Source organism: Penicillium pulvis (genome assembly GCF_028828015.1).
Source record: "Penicillium pulvis strain IBT 33274 chromosome Unknown scaffold_8_segment0_segment0, whole genome shotgun sequence".
Classification (NCBI taxonomy): Eukaryota; Fungi; Ascomycota; class Eurotiomycetes; order Eurotiales; family Aspergillaceae; genus Penicillium; species Penicillium pulvis.
In genome coordinates this window covers 1,879,389-1,896,806 of record NW_026643080.1, presented here as the reverse complement: position 1 = coordinate 1,896,806, position 17,418 = coordinate 1,879,389, and the positions used below count along the sequence as shown (strand labels likewise).

At 50.6% G+C, this 17,418-nt stretch overlaps 8 protein-coding genes across 8 annotated transcripts; 3 read left to right on the top strand and 5 right to left on the bottom strand.

The window, feature by feature from the left end:
* Positions 1-275: 275 nt before the first annotated feature.
* N7503_010122 (V-type proton ATPase subunit e) lies at positions 276-794 on the bottom strand (the record flags this gene model as incomplete). Its single annotated transcript, XM_057069668.1, has 4 exons — positions 276-355; positions 429-481; positions 540-623; positions 784-794. 4 exons carry the CDS (start codon positions 792-794, stop codon positions 276-278), a joined length of 228 nt encoding a protein of 75 aa, XP_056916279.1.
* A 648-nt stretch (positions 795-1,442) lies between these two features.
* On the bottom strand, positions 1,443-2,702 carry N7503_010121 (BAR domain-containing protein; the record flags this gene model as incomplete). Its single annotated transcript, XM_057069667.1, has 5 exons — positions 1,443-1,475; positions 1,528-1,659; positions 1,752-2,313; positions 2,395-2,550; positions 2,668-2,702. 5 exons carry the CDS (start codon positions 2,700-2,702, stop codon positions 1,443-1,445), a joined length of 918 nt encoding a protein of 305 aa, XP_056916278.1.
* A 309-nt stretch (positions 2,703-3,011) lies between these two features.
* On the bottom strand, positions 3,012-4,493 carry N7503_010120 (uncharacterized protein; the record flags this gene model as incomplete). Its single annotated transcript, XM_057069666.1, has 4 exons — positions 3,012-3,058; positions 3,115-3,639; positions 3,696-3,792; positions 3,846-4,493. 4 exons carry the CDS (start codon positions 4,491-4,493, stop codon positions 3,012-3,014), a joined length of 1,317 nt encoding a protein of 438 aa, XP_056916277.1.
* Positions 4,494-5,114: 621 nt separating this feature from the next.
* N7503_010119 (uncharacterized protein) lies at positions 5,115-8,486 on the bottom strand (the record flags this gene model as incomplete). Its single annotated transcript, XM_057069665.1, has 5 exons — positions 8,333-8,486; positions 7,662-8,266; positions 6,512-7,611; positions 5,315-6,446; positions 5,115-5,255 (listed from the first exon to the last, which is right to left on the bottom strand). Exons 1-5 carry the CDS (start codon positions 8,445-8,447, stop codon positions 5,115-5,117), a joined length of 3,093 nt encoding a protein of 1,030 aa, XP_056916276.1. The 5' UTR covers positions 8,448-8,486.
* Positions 8,487-9,249: 763 nt separating this feature from the next.
* N7503_010118 (25S rRNA (adenine645-N1)-methyltransferase) lies at positions 9,250-10,725 on the top strand (the record flags this gene model as incomplete). Its single annotated transcript, XM_057069664.1, has 1 exon — positions 9,250-10,725. One exon carries the CDS (start codon positions 9,250-9,252, stop codon positions 10,723-10,725), a length of 1,476 nt encoding a protein of 491 aa, XP_056916275.1.
* A 303-nt stretch (positions 10,726-11,028) lies between these two features.
* pup2 (proteasome core particle subunit alpha 5) lies at positions 11,029-12,067 on the bottom strand (the record flags this gene model as incomplete). Its single annotated transcript, XM_057069663.1, has 5 exons — positions 11,029-11,308; positions 11,366-11,709; positions 11,824-11,902; positions 11,974-11,986; positions 12,043-12,067. 5 exons carry the CDS (start codon positions 12,065-12,067, stop codon positions 11,029-11,031), a joined length of 741 nt encoding a protein of 246 aa, XP_056916274.1.
* Positions 12,068-12,339: 272 nt separating this feature from the next.
* N7503_010116 (gamma-tubulin-complex subunit SPC97) lies at positions 12,340-15,372 on the top strand. Its single transcript, XM_057069662.1, has 4 exons — positions 12,340-12,767; positions 12,856-14,846; positions 14,900-15,117; positions 15,166-15,372. Exons 1-4 carry the CDS (start codon positions 12,413-12,415, stop codon positions 15,245-15,247), a joined length of 2,646 nt encoding a protein of 881 aa, XP_056916273.1. The 5' UTR covers positions 12,340-12,412; the 3' UTR covers positions 15,248-15,372.
* Positions 15,373-15,921: 549 nt separating this feature from the next.
* N7503_010115 (uncharacterized protein) lies at positions 15,922-16,890 on the top strand (the record flags this gene model as incomplete). Its single annotated transcript, XM_057069661.1, has 3 exons — positions 15,922-16,341; positions 16,395-16,602; positions 16,682-16,890. 3 exons carry the CDS (start codon positions 15,922-15,924, stop codon positions 16,888-16,890), a joined length of 837 nt encoding a protein of 278 aa, XP_056916272.1.
* Between the last annotated feature and the right edge of the window lie 528 nt (positions 16,891-17,418).

The window sequence follows — 17,418 nt, the reverse complement described above, 5'->3', positions numbered from 1 at the left end:
CCATGGGTCAAAACAAGTATTCAGTGGAGACTTTTGATATTGTTTCAAAACTCCAGACATCCGCATCAGCCACTCAGCCACTAATATTCAAGACAGCAGTTGAAAGTAGGTAATTTATGTCATGCCCATCTTCTATGGCAAGCCCACCCAGCAGGAAATACAGAGACAAGATCCAACGATCACGCTCAAATCCAATGTAATATGTCACAGAAAAAAAAAACCCGGACCCGAAATAGCACGAACTAACGTGCCGAAGAAACAGAAATAAAAACATTTTAATTAGGTACCCGTCCAGGACGGATATCGGATCTCTTTGGTGCGATAAGGGGATGCAGCTGTGACATGAAAATGATGGCTGTAGGTATCGTTAGTTCTTGGATTACAATTCTCCCGGGGACAGTTGAGATTTGGATGAGGTGTATACGTACCCCACATCAAGTAGCAAGAAATAAAAGAGAGGATAAGGGTGCTGCGCCAGACACTATAGCCAACAAATTAGTTTTGATGTTTGTTTAATATCCGCGTGAAGTAAGACTCACGTCAGGTTATCGCCCTTGGGGCTGAAGAACCAGGCAGCCAGACACATGGCAACGACGACAACCAAGCCGATGATTAGACTCCAACTATAAGAAGTATTAGTTCTTGTTTCTTTCTTGCTTGCTTTCTGCGACAATACTGGGCAGATGCGATATATGACGATTGACTCGATACACCGTGAACACCGGAGCAAAGCCAGATCCCTCTACATCGCACTCTACCCAATAGGGTAGGTACTGAACGTACCCGTTAGCCATTTTGATGGGTATTTATGTCGATGAAACTTCTGGGAAAGTGGGCTCAGGTCCGCCGTTCGGATTCGAGTCGGAGATTGGGTGGATGGTTCAGGACTTTGCAACCGCAATACAATGCAACACTGCAAGACGGTTTGGTATTATGCGCTAGGCAGTAGGTATTGCGTCGATGCTGTAGGGAATATCGCAGGGAGTGGAATCGGGTCAAGGTGGTCACTTGACTTTGGATGGAGTTCGTAGCGGGGAATCGACAGGATCGCGGTTCAAGATTGAGATGTAGTCGGTAGCTTATTTTGTAATATTCCGTCGAACACTGATGTATTCCTCCTCAAAACACAGTAGTCGTGGGGTTGAATGGGAGAGATGTAGTCTGGTTGTTCGGAGCTCCTGGAGCTAGCGGGGTTGCCTCAGGCCACCAGGGCGGTCACCCAAAACAACTACAATTACGGTGTACAAGTGGGCTGGACTACTGATACTGAAAATATTGTGCCACGGTTGCAGAATTCTCGATCTATCATGTCAAAGCCAAGTAAAAAAAATTGGTCATGCTTAGAATCTCACTGAAGCAAAAAGGGGGTAAATACAAAGACGCGACCCGGACTACTCAGTAGTATGCGGAAAGCTTAGGGACTAAAAACAAAACTACAACGCTTATGCGCCTTCACGTGCCTTGCGGTAGCTAGCCTGCAAAATAGTTAGATACGGATTCAGATCGGAAATCGCCCGAATTTCTCACCTCTTGCTCGACCTGCAGCGCATCCACAGTTGGGGCAAGCTCGCTGAGGATCTCGTAGGCTTTCTTGTGGAACTCCAGCTGGGCGGCGATCAAGTCGGCCAAGTTGCGCAGGGGCTCGGGGGTATCAAGGACCTGCAGTAAAAGAGCACCAAATTAGCAACGGATTTCAACAGAGGATATCGCCACATCCAGAGCAAGATAGCCTCATAGACGGAAGAACATACATTCTTCATCACGCTAACGGCCTCCTCTGTTTGGCCAACGAACTCATCCTCAGCCTGCTCAATCTCCTGTCGGGCATCCTCGCTCAGGTTGTCGAGGTCACCACGAGCAGCAGCCTTCTTGCTGGCCTTGACAGAGTCAAGTGTTAGACGGGCGTTCTCAACGTTCTTGCGGGCCTTGGCGGCGAACATCAAGTTGGTGTTAAGGGTGGTATTCCAGCCAGCCAGGAAGCGGGACTGGATCTGAGAGTCCTGGGCCAGACGGGCCTCACCGACCTTCTCCTCAGCCAGAGCATACTTCTCCAGGGCGTTGGCGAGCGGGTCCTCGCCATCCATGCTCTGCGCAAGGGTCTGCGAACCGGCGAGCGAGGCACGTGCGATCGCATGGTTGAAGGTTTTGGGTTGCGGCTTGGCAGAGGGGGGTGCGGTCAAGGCAGCCTGGGCCTCAGCGGGGGAGCTGGCCTGCGACAGAAGGCTAACTTTCTCGTTGATGGTCCGACCAAGGTCGTTGAAGGACTCGCGGATGTTGGGAGGGTAGTCATAGGCCTCGTTGGAGTATTGGGAGCTATTGTGAGGAGGGGATCATCGTCCCCGCACCGGTCAGTCGTCAATCACGTATGCGACTTCTTCAAAGGTAAACACTCACGTCACCTGCAACAGCTTCTGGTGAACCAGCTTAAGCGCATCGACGCGCTTCTCGAGCTCGATGTACTCATCGGGGAGTTGGGTCTTGTCCTCAGCCTGACCAAGCTGCTCCTTGATCATCTGCTGGGTGCGCTGCGCAAAAGGCGTGAAGTTCGCGCTAATCGTCAAAACAAAGACAACCCGATGTTAGTAACTATTGGGGCCTGGAACGGAGGGTACGTGGTTTTTATTTTGGATGATCCCCTGAGAGACGAAGGTAGAACTGAACACTCACCTGAAGTTCTTACCGAATGCCTGCATTCGATCCATGATTGTAGAATATGAGGAAGCGAAGGTGGGAAAAGTAAGTGAAATAGGGTGAGATGAATGGATGAACAGCTACGAGAAGGTGCGATGGTTTATCCCGCGGCGCTGCACCGCCCCACACCGCACCAGCCACGGTTTCTTCATCCAATCGAGCTACATCGAGTCACCTTGATAGTAGTTTAGATGAAATTGATAATGAAAAAAAATACACCGAGAGAAGGTTATAAAAGAGAAAAAAAGAAAGTAAAGAAAAAAATGGCCTCGTTAGTCCGTAAATCATATCTCGTCTTCTCCTAAGAAATGTGATCTCATTTAAGTTAAGGTCGCCATCATGGCACGCATTATCCTCGAACTAGGTTCTAGAAATAAATGTTAGCATTGCAAGACAAAGCTAGATTAGAGCCTGTGGACTTACCTCTGCGTTCCTGCCGGCGAGTCTCGATTATCTCCTCCTCATTGCCCCTACTGTCAATGATATCCGTCTCGCGCTGTCGCGTGATCTCGATACCGCCGCCCTGTCGCTCCAAACGTAACAACCTCGTCTCTTCTTCTAGATCATCGATGTAGTCCGATACATCATGGTCACTGTGACGGGGCCGCACTACAACCAACCCACCAGAGTCGCGAGGCCTAGCCTCAATGCGCTCTTCAACATAGCTAGCCCGAGGCTCAATGCGCTCTTCGACATAGCTAGATCGAGGCTCAATGTATTGGACGGGAGCAGACACCGATACAGATCGTGGCCGGGAGACGGTCCGCAGGCGTGTTCTATCGACTGGCCGTTCAACCACTTCTTCATACTCATACTCATATTCCCGGGGGTGAGAGGGTGCCTCGACAATGAATGTCTCATGGCTAGCGCGGGGTGAGTGATGAGATTCAAGCAGTAGATGCTCCGTTGTAACTCGCTCGCGTGGCCGTTGAATTTCCAGGTATTCAGCTAAAGAGTGTCAATACGCGTGCTCTTCACGATCAACAACAAGACGGTTCACCCACTCTCCTCGAGCATAGGTCTTCTAAATTGTCTACTGAGAGTAATCACTTCATCGATCTGCTCCTTCGACAGAGCCTTCTGGATGATAATGGTATCCTCCTAATGAACAATCAGCATCCGAAACCAGCCCAAAAATAAGAAGAAGAACATACCTCCTCCTTGAAAGGATATCCCAAATCCAAAATCGCATGAATATGCACAAACTTCCGCGGAATACGCGTCTTGCCTTTCCGCGGATAAGGCTTCTCCTCATGCCTGCGTCTAGCCATACTACCGGAACGTCTGCGATGACTATCTCTCTCCTTGAACTCGCGGAACTCCTCGTCACCATAGTAGTCTGGCTCAGCGATACGAATATCCTCATAAACCTCTCGCTCCCGATAGCGACCCGGTGCGGGCCGATGCAGTGGTGGCTGAGGCACCCTCGGAGCCCTAGGTGCAGGCTCCATCTTGCGTCTGGGAATGCGATCGAAGGTATCAAGAGACGATTGTCGCCTAATTAAACGTGGCGGAGCAATGGATGGACTCGCGTCTCGGCGACGGCGACGGTCAGGCGCCACTAGTGCTCCGGATGTGTGAACCAGGTGCTCGTCTTCATAGTGGCGGCCCGGGGCGCGTGCAGGTGGACCGTAACGGTCTTCTTCTTCAAATCTGAATTCGAAGCGTTCATCTTCCATGCGGCGGGGTCGAGAGCGGGCTCGTTCACGTTCCATTACTGGTGGTCCTCGCGAGTACCTGTCATATCGATCGCGAGAGTCGAGAGTGCCCGATGACGAGCGATAATCCTCGTAGCGAGACATGTTGCCAGGGATGTGGAATGAGGCAGATTTGACCGGGGGTTGTTTGTTTATGAAAGTGCCTTGTGAGGAGGATGTGAACCGTGGATTATGACGAGGGCGGCTGACTCGGGCCGCTGATGGTGGGGTTGGCGTCAGCCACGTGTGAGGGTGAAGGAGGGAAAAGAGTCAGACTCCAGGGTTTAGAATGTTAGAGATAAGAGTGTGGCGTAAGTTCAGCTCCGAAACAAAGATTGATATTTTACTCTTCAGGCAGAAGCCAAGGCAGTGATGACATTAGGTTTTGTTTTCCTTATGATTTGGTGTGGGGGTTTGGTCTCCGCCACACTTAGTCCCTTTTAGGTCTGTACTACTGTATGTCATCATGCCTAATGTAGGTACACTGTACATGTACATGTGCTGCGCCCATCACAGCACACCCGGGTTAAGATGACGACCTTGTGTCTTGAAAACATCACCCGGGCAGATTTATTAACAGCCCGTATGGGAACTACTTAGGCGTAGGAGTATGTGAGGCAGGTTATTTATACAAAAAGTCGGAGTATATAGTACCCGGAGGAACTTGAATTGCTGGCACATATACATGCAATTAAGCGATAGGTCTCATTAGCCAGTCCCGATTCCTCACAGTTCTAGATTTTGCAAGTCACCTTCCAGACTCAAGAGCCCCATGGCCAAAAAGGCTCGGTCGGGCGGTCGGAAAGTGACAAACCGCCGATCATCACTATACGGTTCTTCCGCCTCTCTGTCGACGACATACTGCGGCTATAAGAAGAAAATTAGTGAAAGTCACACAAATATCAGAATTCCACATCCACACTTACAGGAGCATCAGGATCATCACGGTGACGCTCGCGTTCACTCGCAACAGATCGCTCATATGGAGGCCCCCGTCCATGCTTAGCCGCAATGATCCAAGAGCTCTCGCAGCCACCCGCGATAGCATCAGAAGTCTTCCACCCAGTAAGCCGCGAAATATCCTTTAGTTTCGCAATGGTCCAGACACGCTGTGCATGATCTACATACTGCACACCAGCAAAGAAGATCGGCAGGGTCATCTCCGTGAGCGAAGAACCGAGGGTCGGGCTCAGGCTGCCAGCTTGAAGATTGTAGCGTTGCGGGTAATAGATACCGGCCGTAATCCGGCCTATCATCTGTGCCCAATCTTTAGTTGTAGGAGCTGCTACACCGGCAGCCATCATCATGGCTGGGGGCAGACATGGGTGGAGACGGTGCAGCAGGATTCGTCCGGCGTAATACATTGCCCAAACCACGGCGATAGTGTGTGTACGGTATTGCAGGGCCGGTCCAAAAGGAGAATCGATGACTGTCGTCACATCTGCAGGTAGTGGTTGGAAATCTCGACCCAGGGCCTGGACGTAGATATCCATAGCAGCCAGAATCTCTTCCCATTCACGCTCTGCCTCGGCGTATGTAGCTTCCTCGCCATGGTCGTCTTGTTCCGGTGTTGTTGGCTGCCCACGTCTATCATGAACAAATGCTGGTGGCACTTGAGCTGGAGGTTGTGGTGGCACCATGCCGTACATTGGGGGTCCACCGGGTGGACCTGGTGGACCTGGAGGTGGACCTTGGGCGGGTGGGCTCTCCTGAGACGACTCTGAAGGAGCACCAGGGCTGCTTCCGAAATTGGAATTAGACGAACCAGATGAAGGTGGACCTGGAGGTCCTGGGGGGCCTGGGGGCCCGGGAGGTCCAGGAGCTCTTGATCCTCCAGGTGGTCCACTGCCGCCAGCAAAACGACCCATGAACCGGAACAGCTCTTGGCCTGGCCTCCAGGCTACACCCGACGCACGAGAATTCTTCAGCTTTCGCCTGCGGTCCCGTTCTCCAAAATCAGATATACGGCCAAGCAATAGCCATAAGTGATCAGCAGAGCCATAGACTGCGTCTATTCGACCTACCGCGGCTCGAGGGGGGGCATTGGCTTCGCAGATACTGAGGCGTACTATTTGGACAAGGTTAGCCTGCGACATCAGTCATAGTGAGAGAAGTTGACTTACAATGTCTTTTCACCACTGATCAGACCGAGAAACACGTCCTGTTTCGTGAACCACCAATACAAGTCGCACTGGATGCGAAAGCTTTCAATGTCCTTCCGAGAAAAGTGCTTCCTTGGATATTGGTAGTGACCTTCGATATGGCCAAACTCGTCGTAGTTGACCACTTGCCCCATTATAGAGCTAATGAGCCCTTGGTCAATAGTAATTTCCTTTTCAGAGAAGGGGTCATCTTCAGATGATTCACTACCATAAGGATGATAGTATTGCATCGACGGGTTAGACCACCCCATTTGAGCTCGCTGTTCATTGGCCCTGCGTCGATGAGCACGAAGATCTCGAGCCATAGCTGCAAAATCAATTTCTCGGATCAACTGAGCAGACCCGGCCACATGACTATTCCATTTACTGTGATCGGCTGACATGACCTCGTAATAGGCCAGAAGTTGGGTAGCTGCCATAGTACCAATCTGTTTTCGCCGACCTGGAAGACCAACAGCGCGGCCTAGACGTTTCAAGGCGTAGTGGTAATGCTTCAAGGAGACAGTAGTAGGGGCCTGTTGTAGGTATGCAATATGCAAGCTGCCAACAGCGAGCATAGCTTGCAAAAGGGCCGGATGCTCCAAGGCTTTAAGGGCAAGTGTGTAGGTCCACAGACCTTGTTGAGCGGGTGGAATAGTGCTACCCAAGTTAATCGATGAGTCGGTCGCGTGCCGCTCGAAAATTGACAGTGTGGGAGCCGTTGAATGGATAAAGTGCGCGAAGATGCGGGCTGTCTTGGGGTTGTTTAGGGGGGATGATCCCAGCGTCGGGTGGTAAGAGGATAGGATGTTTGGTTCGTTTAGGTGAGTAGTGAAAGACCGCATACGACGGTCATCATGGTTGGCAGAGGCCATGATGAGACTCAGCTGGTTGAAACCCTCTGTCTGAGTTTGGTCCTCCGCTTCCTCATCAGACTCGACGTCATAATAGTCTTCAGCTTCATCTTCAACATATACAATCTGCGCTTGAGAGGGTGGGAAGTATTGTCCAGGGGTAGTAGGCTGTAGAGGCTGCTCAGGCGACTGTGGATAGTGATAGGCTGTACTTGTTGGCTGGAATGACTGTATCTCCTTAGCAGGGGTACCTTCCAAGCTTTAAGAGTATATTGTACCTGAGGTAATGAATTCCTAGCATAGTCCTGGTTTGTGATACTTGCCCAGTCGGTGATGGGTTGTGGCAGCTGAGGATTAACCGGACTATATTGGGTATTAAGGTTACTTAAGCCAATGGGCTGAGACTGATACTGCATGTAGTTGAGCGAGGGAGAGGGAGTCGTCTCTTGTCCAACTTGCCCGGCAGAGTGATCAGGCCATTGCTGAGGCATCTGCACCGGAAGTGCTGGGTAATAAAACCGTGGAGGGTCAACGGTCTGCTGCAGATCTTGTTGAACCCTTTCAGTTACTGCAGCAGTTGGAGCAGGGTACTGATACCCTGAAAGCATGTGAGCATCTAGTCGTGGTGCCAACATGGGGTGTTGTGCTGCTGCCGCCGCTTGTTGAGGTGGCAGCGAGGTGAAGTCACTGTACAGCGGTACCCGTATATTTTGCTGCTGCATCTGATCATCCTGAATCTGTGGTGGGCCATATGGGCCCAAGATACCTAAGGGATTCTTGAAGACCACCCTCTGGGCATAGCCCTCGCAGCTACGCTTGGACTTGACGCAGTTAGCACATGTGGGCTTCTCTTCGCCACATTTAATGCGACGCTTCCGACAAGCTAACGAAAATGGTCAATATGTATCTTTAACAAAAGCAGGCCCATCTTTCCACCTTCTCGACGTACTTAAACAACCTGTTTTGGTGCGCTTCTTAGGAAGTCTGCGGGGCGTTTGGTTTCTTCCCGGCTCGGCAGAACGGCCGTTACCAGAGTCGGATGCTTGTGCTTCCTCGTCAGCCATGGTCGCGTAGATTAAACCAGTTTTATCGGCAATTGTAAGACTGGCTTGAAGACATGGTGGGGCTGGGGAACCGGAGAGAGAAATTCCAGGAAAAGGTTCTTAGATGGGAGGGGGGAATAGTTGACGGCGGAGGCAGTCTGGGTCCGATCCAATTTGCAACTCCACAAGGGCATCGGTGCCGAGCAGAAGATCACCCGCGATCAACCATGTGTGACGTTGATTGTAATAGTGTTTTTGTCTCAGCTTTTAATCTATGCATGCCACATGGCTGATTATCTCCATACCCCGTTCTCAGTCAGCCCATAAGATCTGACATGAGGCGGGCCCCCCTGACCACATGGGTCTTGCTTAATCTCGTTTCCTTTAAGGGCCTAACGCTAATGCCAGAGCTTATTCCAGGGCTAAAATTAAACCGATGGGCCAATGCTGATAGCGGTTGCACGCCAAGGTTTTGGCTACACACTGGACAACTTTAGGAGTCAACAATGAGAATCACGCTTGGAAGGACATCCGAGATTGTCATTTCTTTGAACTCTAGAACTTTAGAATCTAAACACAGTTCGTAGCTATGGTAGGTTGGTGAACCGAGCGTTGATGCCTGATAATCATGGCAGAATATCGGTATAATTGGTACTGTAAACTTAGTATCCATTTTACTCAATACGTGTGGAGATGATTTTCTGCCGGCAACTTTTTTTTTATCTCCGCAGTTTTGCGTTCTCCGTCTTCTCCAAAAGTTTTGCTTGATCTCTACGTTGGATTGAAGCCAATTATCTAGCGGGAAAAATATCACAGTCCTACAATGTTCGCCGTTCCAGGATGGTCGCTTTCGAGCGGCCCCAAGCGCGAGACTGAGGCCGCAAAACCGAACGATTCGAAGTCCAAAGAATCCTCAACCCCCAACGAAAAGAACAGCGGAAACAAGCGCAAGCGTGGCAATGATAATGTCACCGGAAGCAATGTCAATGATATGTACCGCAAGCTCATCGAGGGCCATGTCCCGAAACCTGCCAAGCGCGAGAGAAAGAAGAAGGAGAAGAAAGAGAAGCCCGCTACCGAGGAGACCGAAGCTGTAACAAACGACACTGAAGAGAACACCTCTGCACCTGCAGCCCAGGAGGATGAAACTGCGCCCCAGAAGAAGCAGAAGAAGAACAAGAAGAACAAGGACCAGAAAGATGGCTCTGCTGCTGCGCCTGCCGCTGGAACAAGTGCCGCAGCCGACGCTGTGATTGCACCTCCACCAACCACAGCGACTCTGACGCCGCTCCAGCAAGCAATGCGCCAGAAACTGATCTCCTCTCGCTTCCGCCACTTGAACGAAACCCTGTACACAACAGACTCCTCCAAAGCCGTTGAACTATTCAATGCCAACCCAGAGCTTTTCAGCGAATACCACGCTGGTTTCTCCCGCCAGGTGAAAGAGTCCTGGCCCTCCAACCCAGTGGATGGGTATATCCAGTTTGTCCGCCGTCGTGGCGCCGTGCCCGTTCCCAAGAGAGGCAAGCCCGACCCCAACAAGCCGCAGCCTCTGCCCCGCAGACCTAACGGATCATGCACTATTGCCGATCTGGGCTGTGGTGATGCCGGACTTGCGCGCGCTTTGACTCCTTCTGCGAAGAAGTTGAACATCAAGCTGAAGAGCTACGATCTCCAGTCACCGGATCCTCTCATCACCAAGGCTGATATCTCCAATCTGCCTCTTGAAGATGGATCTGTTGATGTGACAGTATTCTGTCTGAGTCTGATGGGAACCAACTGGGTTTCCTTCGTGGAGGAAGCTTGGCGTGTTCTGCGCGGCGATGGCAAGGGCGAGTGCTGGGTCAGCGAGGTGAAGAGCCGATTCGGCAAAGTGACGCGCAAGAAGGCGCAGATTGGAGCCCAGAAGCCCCTTAGCAAGACCCAGCAGAAGAAGCTACCGAAGAAGAAGTCTGGAGATAATGAGGACGATGAGGACGATGCTGATATCTTTGCTGAGGATGCTCGTCCTGCGGATAACAGCGATGATACGGATATTTCCGCCTTCATTGAGGTCTTCCGGTCCCGTGGATTTATCCTCAAGCAGGAGTCAGTTGAGAAGTCAAACAAGATGTTTGTGAAGATGGAGTTCATTAAGGCTAATGGTGCCCCGGCGAAGGGTAAGCATGCTGGTGTTGGTGCTCCTGCTCCTGCTCCTGGCAAGAAGCGCTTTGTCGACCGCAAGCCGGAGGGTGGCAATACCATGACACCGGAGCAGGAAGCTCAGGTGCTCAAGCCTTGTGTGTATAAGATTCGGTAGTTCCATATTGAGATACCAAAAAAAGTTATGTTTAGAATCGAGACTATGTTACCCTTGTTTTTAGATTTATGTTGCTTGTTACTTCATTTGTCGAGTTCCATACACTACCGTATTGAATGTTCTTTACACAGTTGAACAGTTGGACTATGTAAACTGTTTTTACGTCAGGAAAAGATCTCCAATACAATCACTCAAATAACATCAGCAGGTCTACGTATTGAACACATTCTTTTCAAATGGCAATGGCAATATAAAATGCTCACCGAGTTCCTTTAGAACTAACTTTCAGCACTCAAACAGTATCTATTGGTTTCCACCAAGCTGTGCAACAGCCCGGCCCATCTCTTCATCATCGTAGATGCGGAATCCCTTCTCCTTGGTCACACTCGCCAACTGAACGTTCTTGGAATCAAGCTTCTCCTCCATGACCTGCTTCAGTGTCTTCAACACCAGCGTCTCGGCCTCAGAAAGAGTCAAAGAACGGTGGTATTCATTCTGCAGCTCTGCCTGGGCACCTTCGCTTCCGGAGCCGATAGCCTTAGCATCATATCGGTAGAAAGTACCTGAGGGCTCAGCGTGATATCTGCGAGAAAAAAGACATTAGCCACAATTCAAGGTGAGCAATCGAAATCAAACATACAGCTGAGGCCCGTCCTCGTCATAACCGGCAATTAACAACGCAACACCAAACGGTCTGGACATCACGCTCTCCTCATCATCACCACTCTCTCCGAACCGGAGAGCCAAGTCGCAAATTGCCTGTGTGGTACTCTCGACGCGCAGCGGCTCGGCGTAGTTGAAGGCGTGATTCTGACATTCGACACGGGCGTGCTCAACCAGGTTTCGGGCGTCGGCCTGGAGGCCGGACATGGCGCAGCCAATGTGCTGGTCGATTTCGACGATCTTCTCGACAGATGATGCTTCGAGCAGGGTGGATGTAACGCGCTTCTCGACACCAAGGATGACTCCCTCCGATGTTGCGACCTAGGGCGTGTTAGTTTTAGGCGAAGCATGGGGGCTGAGATACCATGGAGCAAGGAGTATGTGCGAAATATCGATGCGGTATTCATTCATCCGAAAAAGATAGGGTAGACGTACTCCGATCGCTGTGGATCCTAGCTTAATAGCTTCGAGAGAGTATTCAACCTGGAACAGACGACCTTCGGGGGAGAAGGTGCTGTCGGGGTGGCATTATTAGTTTAATAGGTTTGAATTGGAGGGGCGGGGAGCCCTGTTCAGAATGCATACTTGATTCCACGGTCTATCGGGGAGCTGTTAGTGATGCTGCAAGTGTTGGTCTGGAGGGACGGAGCTTACCATATTCGGATCGTGCAATGAACATATTGAATGGTCTTGGAGGATAAAACTCAACGGATCAAGAAATCAAGGGATATCCAGGGAAATGTAAAGGAGGAGGGAGGGTATTGAGCGTGAGATGGATGGGAGGTGGGAGCAGGTAGCGGAGCTGTTCGAGGCGGAAGCTCTACGCAAGTCGTCAGTGCCTGTTGGACACCTGGCGGATAAGGCACCAAGGCACCCGGTGCCCAAGGGTTGCTAAGTGGAGTTTCCACGGTTTTGTTTGGATTGCAATTACTACTTTTTGTTGATTTCCCCAGAGCTTATAAGGGTAGTTCTGTTCGAATCGATCCTGTAGGCTTTATGCCATGCTATACGCCCTGTCGGGATTATGTCCGTCAATGACCGCGCCAGCTACATGAACGCTCCACGACCCCGCGTTGTCTCCAATCGCGTCGAGGCTGGGCCTCGCGGCGCATCGCCGCTCCCCGACCACATGGACGCTCTTCGGTCCAGCACCGCCAGTCAGAAACACAGAATGTCCCGGGATCAGAGGAGCATGTCGGAGAAACGCACGGAGCGTACTACTATTACAACTAGAGAGAAGTCAGTGCGGAGGAATCCCATCAAGGAGTCGTCAAGCGCGGCCAATCGCGGTGACCGCGATAAGTCACGGCCTAAATACCCCAGCCAGCTCGATGGCGCAAATACCGGAGGCTCCTCACGGGAAAAGGATGCGGCTGAAAGTGAGTTACTGCTCGAAAACGTGTCGCATTTACGTCGCATGTTTACTTTGTTGAGTCCAAACGAACCGTATTGACAAGTTCTCTATAGCACCATGGGATCCGCAAGCATCATTGATTCCTCATTCCACTGCCCCCCTCGCCTGTCGTGTATCCGTCCCCCCATCAGCTGCGACAATTCCCCAGTCACTTTACCCCCAACCGTTCCGAGATCTTTCACCCGATGGCCAAGAAACCGCTGTTTTGGAGGACTTGCTGTTTGTGTTCATGGGCTTTGAAGGCCAATACATCCATTACCACAGCTCTTATGATCCATCCGTCGAGAAAGACCGGCTGACCGGCCCGGTCTTCCAATTGGCCCCAGGTCTAGATCCTACCCTGCGGGATCTTACACAATCGATGTTGAAGATGGCCACCCATTATAGCGCTATGGAGGCCTTCGTGGAGCTGCTGAGTCGTGCCGAATACGGCGCAGTCAGCCATGCGCTCTGCGCATCAATTCGCAGAATCCTTAAAGACTATTTGATTCTCATCGCCCAGCTTGAAGGCCAGTTGCTGAACAGCACCACATTCACGCTACATCAACTTCATCTACACACAATGTCGACGAGCCAGTGCCTCGCACAGCTATACTCTCTAGGGCAAGAACTCCTCCGCCGCAATGGCCTTTTGGAAGATCAAGATATGGACGAGTCAATAGACGACTTTGATGATGTCGACAATATCCTGGAACAACTAAGAGAAGGCGGCGATCTAGTACCTGGCGCGATGGCAAGTAAGAAGATTTGCAAGGGTGGAAATGTCCTCCGGCTGCTCACAGAGCGTTTGAACACATTTGCAGGCGATCCAACCACCAAAAGCTTAGTCCAGGGATTGTTGCGGGATGCCAGTCGGCCCTACATGAACATGTTGAACGAATGGCTACATCATGGAGGCATCCGAGACCCTCACGGAGAATTCTTGATCAAGGAGCAGAAGTGGATCAAACGGGAGAAGCTTGAAGAAGACTATACAGACGAGTATTGGGAGAAACGCTACACGATCCGCAATGATGAAATCCCACCTCAACTTGACAGTGTTCGAGACAAGGTCCTTCTTGCAGGAAAGTATCTCAATGTGGTAAGAGAGTGCGGTGGTGTGGATATCAGCAAAGCCGTCAAAGATGTGCCCAAGACACTCGATGATCCCCGATTTTTGGAGAACGTCAATGGTGCTTACACCTACGCCAATGCCTCTCTATTGAACCTCCTCCTCACCAAGAACTCTTTGACAACTCGTTTCCGTTCCCTCAAACACTATTTCTTCCTGGACCGCTCTGACTTCTTTTCCTACTTCCTCGAACTGAGTGCTTCTGAATTGCGCAAACCCGCCAGAGTTGTCAACGAAGGCAAACTCCAATCCCTTCTTGATCTTGTGCTTCGACAGCCGGGGAGTATTGCTGCACAAGACCCATTCAAGGAGGACGTCAAAGTACGAATGAACAAAATTGGACTCACCAAGTGGTTAATGCAGGTGGTTAGCGTCTCCGGGATTGACCAAGATCACCCAGAGGCGGCAATCGAGAAACAGCAGGTCTCTGCCGCCCAGGCTGCAGATGATGAGAAAGATATTGTGGGATTTGATGCGCTGGAGCTGGACTACACAGTGCCCTTCCCTCTCTCCCTCGTAATTAGTCGGAAGACTGTGTTGCGATACCAACTTATTTTTCGACATCTTCTGTCTCTGCGCCATCTGGAAACGCTGCTAGTCACCTCCTGGGCAGATCAGAACAAGTTGACCAGCTGGCGACACAAGTCATCTGACAGACGGCTGGAGATGTGGAAGCGACGTGCGTGGAACCTGCGGGCCAAGATGCTTGTGTTTGTGCAACAACTGTTGTATTTCTGTACTGCTGAAGTGATAGAGCCCAACTGGGTAGGATTGATGGACCGAGTGAACGGAGCTGATGCCGAAGGTTCCGAAGTGACCGTCAACGGCACCAAACAGGTTAACCGAACGGTGGATGAGCTAATGCAAGACCACGTCGATTTCCTGGACACCTGTTTAAAGGAGTGTATGCTTACCCAGGCGAAGCTATTGAAGGTAGGCGAATATTCAAGACTTCTTTCGCCGAGCAGTTGCTGACCCGATTACAGATCCATTCCAAGTTGATGACCTGTTGTACTATGTTTGCATCATGGACCGCTGCGTCCCTTACGCGGGCCCTAGCTTCCGCTGACCCAGACTTGTCTGGGGAGACAGCCACAGGAGCTGAAGCCAGACCTTATGATCCCACTCGGATTGGCAAGCTTGAGGACACACTTAAGCGATATGAGGATCATTTCAACCGCCACCTGCGCATTTTGATGGACAGGTCAGTCACGTTAGAACTTTCGCCAAGAACCAGAACTGACGAGAATAGTCTGAATTACTTCGCCGCCACTGAGAGTGTTGTGCTCCTAAAGCTAGCGCATTCCCTTAGCTCAATTAGCAAAGAGGACTGATAAATGACGACATCACAGCCAATCTCTTTAACTGCAGCTCGCATTCTTAGCGTCCTGCAGTCCCAACAGAATACCAAGTTTTCCATATTCTGTGACTCGGACACGGCCTTTATCAAGATATCCGTATCCTCGGACACCAAGCTTTGATGGCTTGATTCTTGCAGAAAAGGCGTACCTCACCCGAACTCCGGCACCAGGAAGTTGCGGCCCCATCGCATCATACCATATTCAGCCGCATAACTTACCCTATTGAGATGGTCTGCTGGACTCGATGTGGGGCCCGCGGTGGATCTCGGAGCCAGCGATAAGATAGCTCCGACCTGGAGAAATGAAGAAACATTCCATGTTGAATTAAAATGAGTGATATCTGGAAAGACTACATCTTTACTTGACTCAAGGGACGACTCACTAAGAATTGTAGATAATTTCCCAATAAGAAAGAAAAGAAAAATGCAACGCGGACTCGGACCCTTAAGCCCCGATTGTCCGTCGCATCGTTCTTTAGGCAAGACATTTGATCCTTTACTTACCCAGCCCCTCCTCGAGCTATTTATTATCTCCTCACTTCACCTCAACATCACATAATCGCATAGCGGACAATCCTAGAAAGTCCCCAGTTCATCCCTGGAAACGACAAACCCCCACCATCCACTCACAAACAAAAAACCAAAACAATGTCCTACGATCAAATAACAAAACATCTCCGCTCCCTACCAATCCGCCTCCCCCAAACCCAACAAGAACGCTTCGCCCTCGCCCTTGGCACAACAGCCGCAATCGGCACCTCCCTAATCCTCCCCACACTCTACCGCGACTACCGGACCTTCCGCTCCTACGGCCCAGGCGGCCCGCCAAGCAATGTACTCGGATGGTTAGTCGTGCGCACGATCTTCCAGCCCTTCATGGGCGAGATGTTCGGGACTGAGATATACGTGCAGCGAGTACATGCACTGGAGGGACATGGAGCTGGGGAGGCGGGGTTCCTCACTCTTGCGCCGGAACAGGTGCGCTCTGTTAGGGAGCGGCCGGTTGTTGGGCCCCATGTTGCGCCTCAGAGGCAGTTGACGCAGTTACCCGAGGAGGAAATTAAGGATGTGAGTAATGATGTCTGATAGGAGACTAGGGATGTCTGCTAACTGGGCGCAAGAAACTCGAGGCCGCATTCAGGGCTTTCGGTCATCGGAATCACCATCTTGTTAAATTCCAGCGCTCAGGTCAGGAAGCGCATGCTGATGCTCTTTTCCTTTCTAATCACCTCCCGGCTTCGGATGCTGTCAAGGCGACGAATGGCGAGCTTGCGCATTTGCATTCGAACGGCGAATTTTCGGGCCACATGCTTTTGGCGCCTGCTGATTGTAAGTTTGACAGTTGGGTGTTGATTTTGATCATTGATACCTTGCTTTTGTGAAGATACTAGTACTGATATCTGGCTAGGCATGAAGGTTATTGAGGCAGGCTGGGGCCAGCGACATGGCTTTTCGGGCCGATTGGCCTTGTCGATTTTGACCTTTGGTACAAAGAAAGATCTTCCCGCGGAGTTTCTCATGATCTATGCGCCGCGGAACGATGCGGAAATTGCTACTTTCATGCAAATTGTGGAGGCGGGTATCAAGTATACGACTGGTCGCGAGGATGTGAGGTGATCTGTGGCTAGTAGAAATGTGTGCTCTGACTAATATTCGTCCTGAATGCTGCATCTAATTCTCTAACGATGCGCTACTTATTCATTGTTATTTATCTATCTTATATACTCAACTCAACTCAGGCGATGGTAATGATGAAATGTATATGCTTGTTCCAAGTCACTTGTTGTATAGACATGATGTCTACCCTGGATGTTCTGGATTAGATTCAAGAAGTAACCTCCGGACCGGTTCTCACATATCCTTCATAATCTTATTCATATCAATGTTGGTGCTTAGTATTTCAGGTGGAGAATCTACACCCTTGTGCATCACGGCTAAGGTCTCAGATAACTTCTTGACATAGTTCTAGTGTTTGTTAAACGAAACTTTTCCACCTATTTTGTTTTACCTTAGTCTCTACCACCGCTTCACTACACTGAACATGGCATAGTCTTACATTATCTCCTTTCCTTGGGTAGAGATTGAGGCGTTGCTCTAGAATCTCTTGTATCCTCAGAAATCCTCATTCATTGGTCGAAATTCGCT